This window comes from Rhipicephalus sanguineus, chromosome 8, assembly GCF_013339695.2.
Source record: "Rhipicephalus sanguineus isolate Rsan-2018 chromosome 8, BIME_Rsan_1.4, whole genome shotgun sequence".
Classification (NCBI taxonomy): domain Eukaryota; kingdom Metazoa; phylum Arthropoda; class Arachnida; order Ixodida; family Ixodidae; genus Rhipicephalus; species Rhipicephalus sanguineus.
In genome coordinates, this window is record NC_051183.1 from 14,567,091 (window position 1) to 14,576,417 (window position 9,327).

The 9,327-nt window shown below is 46.1% G+C and overlaps 1 protein-coding gene across 1 annotated transcript; it reads right to left on the reverse strand.

The window, feature by feature from the left end:
- Window positions 1–1,955: 1,955 nt before the first annotated feature.
- LOC119402552 (uncharacterized) lies at window positions 1,956–9,090 on the reverse strand. The gene is made up of 4 exons (XM_037669703.2): window positions 8,969–9,090; window positions 7,232–7,446; window positions 5,839–6,122; window positions 1,956–2,397 (listed from the first exon to the last, which is right to left on the reverse strand). Exons 1-4 carry the CDS (start codon window positions 9,057–9,059, stop codon window positions 2,115–2,117), a joined length of 873 nt encoding a protein of 290 aa, XP_037525631.2. The 5' UTR covers window positions 9,060–9,090; the 3' UTR covers window positions 1,956–2,114.
- Between the last annotated feature and the right edge of the window lie 237 nt (window positions 9,091–9,327).

The window sequence follows — 9,327 nt, forward strand, 5'->3', positions numbered from 1 at the left end:
CGCGTAATTCATCATAACGCTGGTTTAAGGGAATATGGCCGCTCCAGGAACCGAAGCGTTTTCGTGCTCTGAGGTTTCTAAACGCGAAGCAAGCGTTGAGAGCACAGCAAGTTTACGAACCGTCTCCTGATGCCTCGAGATAGCGCGCGTGCGAGCTACTGCGCCCTTCGAACGATGCATTCCCCTCCCCCCCTCGCTCCCCTGGCGCCCCTTCGTGCTCTTTACGAAAGACGGGCGGGGCGTTTCCTCTCTGATGAGCAATCGACGGCAGGCCCGCACGCGGGAAGATGTTATCTCATGCGCTCTCCGTGCGACAGAGACAGACGGCCGGCTAGTTTTATCTCCGCTTCAGCCGTATTCGTCGCCAGCGCTCGCGAGCTTTTACCCGCGGCTAGAATGCGCGTGGTGATGTTATTAATTCGGACTTTGTACGAAAAATTACGGCAACGGCGACGGCAAAATTCCGCCGAGAGTGTTCATATATTTGCTATCGCAATAAAAATTAAAAATAAATTGAGGAGCCGTTTTACTCTGTGAAGTGGATGATAAGCGAAGCTATTTCGCGCATGGCACAGATGTGACATGGTGGAGGACAGTTTGGTATGTAAGGCCAGGCTGTACAACCGCCAAGCTGTTAACGTTCAATACGCAATATGAATGCAAAAGCCTTAGATGCTTTATCAAACGCGAAAATTGACCGTCGGCGGCGTCAATCGATTGATGCCAAAAATAATAATCATGTGATGGCGTTATCATCACGTCATAGATCGTCAAAACTTGTGACGTCATCATTGCCTCATATATCGTGATGTCACTTGATGACGTCATCAAAGGACATTGTCGCTTTACACTGCTTCCGTGATCGGTGCGCCGATCATGGAGCTAGCGCAAAAGCAGGTGAGGTGCACAAAGCTTGCAGAGAGGGAGGGGGTGGATCTACCTGTCGATCGAGAAGAAAAAGAACCTGGCTTTCGCCTTGGAGTTTTCTTAGGGGAATGCATTAGGGACAGTGTGGCTCTTTGGCATTGAGGCACTGCTGTACATCACGGCGTTTCTCTACCACGTCTGCTGATAGCCACGTAGGTGTATTTAGAGTGTTATTTCATAAAATGCAATTTTATTGATCCGGATTTCTGTTTATTTGTTAGTGTGGAAAATAATCGCCGAAGAGGTTAATCCAGAACACTCAATTGCATGAGCTCTTATTTTTTCATTAGCGAGTGAAGTATGGAGTTCTCCTGAGATGATTTTTTCCATGAGATTTGCAATGAATCGAAATATTTCTAGCCTTCATAAGAGCCCCATAATAATATTCAGGGGCTTGAATGTTAATGCAATATGCTTCTGTAGTGCACTCCAGGATGTAAAATTTGCTGCTCCAGAGTGCTCCCAGATGCAAAATTCTCTGATCCAAAGTGCTCCAAGATGAAAATTTTTGCTGCTCCAAAGTGCTCCAAAAACGGAAATTTTGCTGCTCCAAAAATTGCTCCAAATCAGAAGTCCTCGGTAGCATCACTGTGATAGAAATGACTTGAATTACACCGCTGGCACAAGCATTGTGTGCAAATATATATTAGCATTTCTGCTGAGCAGCTAAATATGTGTAACACTTTAAATGCTGATCATTGTCGACAGTATGCCGTCGGTGTCACCTCATGCATTATTATTATGTGATTATCAAGGTGTGATAGTTGCAGTGCTGCTAATTCTAGCCACCATACTGTTGGCACCCACCTCATCACCCCAGAGTCCTGCAACTCCTTGAACACTAAATCTACACCTCAATTCCTATCGCATTCAACTCTGCTTTCCGTGGAACCGACAGCTTTAAAAAAATCATTTACGGTTTCTAAATTTGCAACACAGTGCAAACAAGCCAGACGAGAGAACTAGACGAACGCACTGCTGGATTACCAGTACGCCTGATGTTTGGTTGACACCAGTCATATCTGTGCTTGACACCAGTCACACCTGTGTAGCTCATGAACATACTTAATTTCTTAATAAAAAAAAATTGGGACAAAGACAGTCATGTGCGGGCCGGGTTCACTAGCGAAATATGCGTGCGCCGCGTGTTTGAGGCCCCTTGTCTAATCTGATTTAATGATTCACTTTCACTGTTTCGCTTTAGTGGCCATAGCACTGACTCGTATATTTCCGAGTGTCATCTGCCGTTGTGTTCGACGCCTGATCATTCTAGTCGCGGACACCCACTCGGCAACCAACGCCAGCAGGCTGGCACAGATTCCCACCACAAGCATGACGAATCCACCTTGGAGGTCCACCATTGCGAGTGGCTTGATGCCATCGTCCTTTTCATTCTGGCACATGGTGTAGTTGCGCAGGCGCCACTCCATCTCCTTGTGATAGAAGTGACACTCGTTCACGTGTGTGATGCTGCGAAAGTAAAAAAAAAAGTGTGTTGAATTTCTGAACTAAACTTATTTCTACAATAACGAATCGATTAAAAAAAAAGTCACAGTTTCGCCGCAAGGGCGAAGCAATGAATGCGATAGCAAGGAACTAATGCTATACGAAGTGAGGCTCGCCAATGGATACTCTCAGTTTGAACAGCGCTTCTGTTGCAAAGGCGGCCGAAGCAGCGAAGGAAACTAGCGTGCTTCAAGTGTCGAGCTGTGACACTTGATAGTTCGCGCACATCTTCTGTTTGTTCGTTTAGCGGCGTCCCTGAGCTCGAGTGACATTCGTACGCGCCGTAACATGAGCGCGGACATCACGGTGAAAGCGTGAAACATTCCTCTACCCCGCGCCACGAGAAAACCGCGCGAGCAGACAGCGGAAGGGCAAGCTTCTCCCATGCGCAAATATAAGAAGAAGCGAGCGAGCTCGCCGACGACTTTTAAATGCGCCCGTCGGGATCCTAGCGCCACCTCGCTGGTAATGAACAAACGCTTATTATCGCCTTCTGTCTCTGAGTCCGTCCAGCGCTAAATGGTGTGTATATAACGCTCGCCGTTAGCTACGTGGAGGATCTGCGTTTCGTGGCGTAGTGGATAGCGCCGCTCGCTGCGGAGCAAGAAGTCCCTGGTTCGATTCCGCGCTTCGGAAGCATTTTTCTGAGTTATTTTTCTTTGAGGCCTTTATATATATATACATACTTATACATATACGGTGCATGACGGCGGCGACGGCGACGGCAAAATCCAGCCGAGACTGTCCATATAATTGCTATCGCAATAAAAATGTCACCGCCCAAGCACTGTACACAAGCTGCAACGTGCGGCCGCAGTGTTTACCACGAACGGGGATCTATCGAAGTGTCTTCTGTTGTAGTTTTTGTGTTCCCTATCACCACATTTAGGAGATGCGGGCTTCAAACTTTGTGTTTGGTGTCGTTAGCTTAAAGGATATTAAGAACACCTAAATAATTTTATGGGTAGTGATTCAAGCTGTAGCGGGCATCATCCCTAGCTATATATGCTGACAAACCTGAAGAGAAACTAGCGTAAACGCGGAGAGACCCTTTGAGGAAGCGCATGCTAGCATTGCTTCTTTATTTTAGTTTCTGTGCACTCACGAACCGCGACATTTTCCCACCTCCTAGCGATATACAGCCTCGCTGGGAAAATTCGGTAAAAACGGAAACATACATTTGGGTCCGCTGGAGGTTCCTCGCGGAGTTTGAGCCGCCACGAACAGAGCGCTTACGGCTTGACAACGCGCTAAACCGTGCAAGACAGACCATGACGAGACACCTGTGTACTACCCACGTTGTGTTAACTAAATTTCGTCGATGTCTAGCATTGGCGTAGCCAGGGGGGGGGGGGGTTGTTTCAAACCCCCACGATAATTTAGAGAGAATAAGAATAAAAGAAAGGCGGGGAGGTTAACCAGGGCTGAGCCGAGGCTACCCTGCACTGGGGAAGGGGGGAGGGGGAAGGAAAGTTAGGGAGGAGGAGAGAAAAGTCACTCAGCCGACGTAACAGTTCTGCGTTTGACATCACAAACGGCGACTCAGTCCGGTATCCTTGAGAAAGCGCAACAGCGCTTTCGTTGCCTTTCGGAACTGTGATGGGCAGCCCCATGGTCCCAGTATTTTCGCGACAGTGAAAGCGCTTCCGTCCATTTGATTTAGTGCAGTGCTGAGGTGAAGCCTCTCGTTGGCGTATGTCGGGCAGTAACACAGAAGGTGCTCAATAGTTTCCTCAACGGCACAGTCGTTGCACTCGTTGTCGGCCATCTCTATCTTAACTGAGTAGGCGTTGGTGAATGCTACACGCAGACGGCACAACACTGTATCTTCCTCCCCGGAAAGACCAGGTAGTAGCCGCAGTCGTAGAGATGGGTCGAGAGAATACAGTCGATGGTGTGTAAACTGTAATGTTTGCCACTTTTGCAGTGTCATGTTCTGCGCCAGCTTACTTAGGTATCGAGCCGAATTTCAAACGAAAATTTAAACATACACATCACACATACAAACACACCCGTGAACATACGTAAAGGTTGATTGAACCTCTCCCTTCCCACGGAAAAAAAATTTCTGGCTATGCTTCTGATATCTATAGGGACTGTAATGTCAACCACATGACATTCGTACATAAAGCGTCATAAAAGCTAGGATTTTCTTCATATTGATAATTAATCTGAGTAATTGAGCTTTAGCTCTATTTTTTTATCCTCATTCTATAGCGCTTATTGCTACAGCTATAGGGTGCGGTAAATAGCAAAAGCTTACATTCACTGTGTTTGAATGGAGCAAGCATGTGATATGAACGGTTCATATAGATAAATATAAGTTTTGACTACGTTCCGACTGGAAGAGTAGCATACACGTGTGCGTGTGTGCTACTCTTCGCACACGCAAGAAGGAGGACAACTCACGTAAAGGCATAAATTAATATAGTGAAAACTAAGGGCAACATAGGGTGAATTTAGTAAACTTGTAATTTCGAAGGCTCTGAAAAGGTTATGACGATTTTGTACAAATGCATTGAGCCCGTAGTGTAAGTTCTTCGGATCATAATTATTAAGCGAACCGAACTGCTCTGCGGCCCCGACTACCCGGAGAAAAAGTTGAAGAAAAGCGCGGTTTGTTCATCGTCACAGGATAGCGCGCACTTACAACGGGGACAAAGGGAGAAGAACACGACAACTCGTAATAGTTTCCTCAACGGCACCGTCGTTGCACTCGTTGTCGGCCATCTCTATTTAGTTATGTTTTCTGCGCAGTGACGCATGCGCGGTATCTTGTGTTATTTTCTTCTCTTCCGTTTTTCCTTGAATAAACTTTAGTTGAAAGTTAGCGCTTGTGTTGTCGTGTTCTTCTCCCCTTGTCCCCGTTGTAAGTGCGCACTATCCTGTGACTATGAATACATACCAACTCGCCCAGTTTTCTGCTTTGTTATGCGTGGTTTGGGGCGAGCGTTTCATTTAATTGCCTGCAGCTGCCTTGATACGCGGAACTTGGCTGTGAATGATTTGTTCTACTCGTACCTTAAACGCTTCAAACGATCATTTCTGGGGCAGTTTAATATACTCGTAGCATGACCGTGAGTTCCGGTGGTTAATACGCCTATATTTAAGTATATGGTACACATTCTGATGAAAACACGTCTGCCCAACGCAGCATGCCAACAAAACGGACCGTCTATCCGCCTTTTTTCACCGTGCTATGGCTATGCTATGGTCCATGCGCCTTTCCCCTAGCGGGAAAGTTGCGAAACGCTGTGCGTAACGCTTTCGATCTCTGAGGTTTTTGTTCTGGCGATCTCTATTGCACCGGATCACTCGGCAAAGCTCCGTCCCTACTAAAACGGCAGAGGGCAGCACATGGAAATAAAAAAAGCCGGATTGTTGCCAAAGCCCCAGGATCCTTACAATCTATCCAGCTTCCTCTTGAATTCTTTAGGCAATGTCTTCCGGAGGAGCATCACGATGTGCATGGTCCCGCCTACTCCCTTGGTCACGTGGTGCCGGCACGTCCCAGTCTTGACAAAATGGTCCGCGATGTGAGACTTGAGCATAACGTCCGTGCCGATCATGACACGTTTTTGCTTGACAACGTCGTCCATTACCGAATCGAGCACCGGACCTGCCTGGTAAATACCGACCACTTCCTGGTGCCGGCTGCTAAGCTTGCTGAAGGTGTCTCCCACGGGATCCTGCGACCAGAAATAGTGCAAATAAAAACGCTGCACTGAAGGCATACACGATATTGTAAAGTGCAAAACTCCTAAATGTGACTGAGTGTCATTAAAGAACGCATGCTAAACAAATTTCTTTCATTATACATACAAGACGATGGCTGTTTGGTGGTACTTAGGATATGCTTTATAGGCCTTGCAGGGGCCCAGGAAGGAGAAGCAGAGGTCATGCTTCCTGACGTTGTGCAGAAAAGTCTGCGAGCATGAGCTGAAGAATAATGGATGGCGCTAATACAAAAAAAAAGAAAGAAAAACTATTGAAAATGATACTCGCTAATAAGCATAGCAGAATTAACTATAAAATTATCAACCGAGGCGTGCGCCAAAGCGGAACGATAAAACAGCCGTACAAATAAGCTAGCCAAATGATGACGTTTGCTGAGCAGTCTGAACGTTCAATGCTATTACTACTTCTACGAAGAGCTGAGATAACGTATTCCATTCGGCTATTGTGCGCGGAAGCAAGTAGTGTATTTCGCTGTCTATTGGATCGCATTTATGAGAATCAGCGGCGAGGAAGATGCAAAGGCTCGTGTGACAGAAAAATGATGCCAGTAGAGTTAGGCTTTCATCAGTTATGTCACATCAATTGTCAGTTATAAATATTTTAAATAATTTTATATTTTGCCTGAAAGGCCTAGCAGATGACGATCACAAAGTACTCGGCTCGAAGTTTAGTCGGCCGCACATGTCTAGCATTTCGCGAACAAATTTAGGTAATAAATATATTGTTACGTGCGCACAGGCAAGCAGCGACATATCTCACTCAGCGGCCTGGAACCCGCTGTCTACGCTAACGTGATGACCGCCAGGGAGCGAAAACTTGTGCTGCCTTTCGCGCCAACGCGACGTCCAGACATCTCACGATAAATAGGTACTAAGCAAAAGCCTCGTTCTCCGTTCGGTATTTGGAGGCGTCGTGTGTATTTCAAGTCCTGCCAAAGAGCCAAACATATGACATCGAGGGCCAAGGTTCGATTCCCGTGCTTGCCAATTTAACTGTTGTTTCATTTCGTTTTTTAAGAAGAAAACATTTGGCATGCGCTTCAGGTATTTGCATTGCTTACCTTTAGGAGTCTCGAAAAATAGGTCAGTTTCTCTGTGGCGATCTTGATCTTGGGGAAGCGCACCAGGTCTTCAAAGCTGTCCACGTAGTCGGCTGTCTTCCTCACAAGCATCGTAGAGGTGAGCGTGCAGTTGAGGAGGCCCATGATGACTACCAGAGAGAGCAGCCATATTCCGACCAGTAGCCGAAACCAAGACGCCTTGTTGTTAGGATAACCTGCGTAACGTTGATTAGCGACAGCCTCTGAAGTGTTCTTTGTATATACAGATTGGTCATACTTTCTTAATAACGCGCAGCTTTCTTTATGATGTCTGCTGGTTTTAGATGTAATGGATTGTTGTAGCAGGTTGTGTAGAGAAGGGTACAGCGCAGTGAGGAGTTGCTGCGAAAACTAGAAGCAGCGCGAAAAAAACGACGACAAAAATAGGAACACACACAACAGGACTAGCGCTGAACTGCCAACTGAATGTTTATTGAAGAATCACCACTTATAGCTATGCCACCAAAAACGCCTTGTCACACAAAAAACGCCACAAAAAACCAACGATTGCGGACATGCGTATTGCTAAACTAACAGGTGTTTATCGAGAAAAGATCTCTCATGAGTAGTTAAACTAAGTGACGCCGCGCTGACACACTTATCTCCAGCTTTATTGATAAAATAAGCTTCCACGATTTCTCTTTTTGGATTTTCCAAACGTCAAAAAACTAGTTTGCCCGAACTTGGGTGTGCATGCGCATTTTTTACAGTGCGAGGCTAGATGGCTGCCATAGCCATTTTTGACATTGTTCTTATGTTGCCTGGCCCTATCATTAAAGGATTGCCCAGTTTGTCCGATGTACACTTTCCCACAACTCAATGGTATCTCATAAACAACATCAGAAGTGCACTTGGTGAACTTCGTTTCATGGTTAGTAGTACATATCATTTGTTTTCGATCTTTCATAGCATTCTAGTTTTCGCATCATGAACTAGTTTCTAGTTTTCATAGCATTCTAGTTTTCGCATCATGAACCGACTCGCCCAAACCTACAAGTTGTTGCTAAAAGAGGAGTTGCTGTATTGAGAGTAATAAGATGCTGTAAGGGAAACGCGTGCCTATTGGTTGACGCACTCGTTAACGCCCTCAGGCGCTGGTGGCAAATCACGCAAAAACCGCGCGCACACTGAAAACCGCGGTGCATGTAGTGTATGAATTGTAGCAGTATGCGAAGTTAAGCGACTTCGTGACCATGCATGCTCACGAGGACAGAATAAAGAGTGAATAACACAAGACAGTGTCCTGTACGTATTATTCACTATTTGTTTTTCTCACAATATTTGCGCTGTATCTCTTTACCAAGTGTATGAATCCGCAGTAACTTTTAGCGCAACAAAACGACCCAAGACAGGATAGAGCTCTTTTGTTACGCTAAAAGTTGTTATGAATAAGCACCGACTAGCCCTTAAACGCATTGTGTTAAAGTGTATGCGTGTTTTATGAGAATCCCTTCTAAAACTACTCCAGGTGTCTTCTAAGTTATCTATGCACCATGAAGGAGTACAGCCAACGCGCAGCACCTTCATGTCCTCCACTGCGCTTGTATCTCACGCAATCGTGGGAATCTGTATTAATGGGAATCATTTGTTGCTTTGTAGACAGGGCTGCCGATTGTCCATTACATGGAGGACTTGCGAATTAGCTGCTTTATCAAGAGGGGAAGCAACGGAGTGACTAGGATTAGGCGAAAACCTTACTGTTGGGAAACAGCAGCTTGAAGTAGATCCAGGAGTACTCGGGAAATGACTTGTTCTTGTACCGAAACAAGGACCCCGAAACTATGTCCATCCTGGCCGTAACGAAGGCCAGAAAGATCCAGGAGACGAAAATACTCAGCCAGACCTGCGTGAGGCAAAATAATAAAGAATCCGGGGTGTTTTGCCATGCCTGTGAAACACATCGGAACTGGGCAAGCGGCGAAAGGCGGGCTGGTTGGTACATAACTTAAAAGTGGGAAAAACAGCGCGAACACAGGAGGAAGAAAGGGGACACGAGGACGGGCGCTGATAATTTTTTCCACGCTGGAACAACACGATTGTTGGTGTACCCTTATTTT

Coding starts and splice junctions, on each gene's coding strand:
- LOC119402552 (XM_037669703.2), bottom strand. CDS start 9,059: ATGGACATAGTTTCGGGGTCCTTGTTTCGGTACAAGAACAAGTCATTT. Junction 7,447..8,968: donor CAAGCTGCTGTTTCCCAACA/GTAAGGTTTTCG, acceptor AACGTTACGCAG/GTTATCCTAACAACAAGGCG. Junction 6,123..7,231: donor ATTTTTCGAGACTCCTAAAG/GTAAGCAATGCA, acceptor TTCTGGTCGCAG/GATCCCGTGGGAGACACCTT.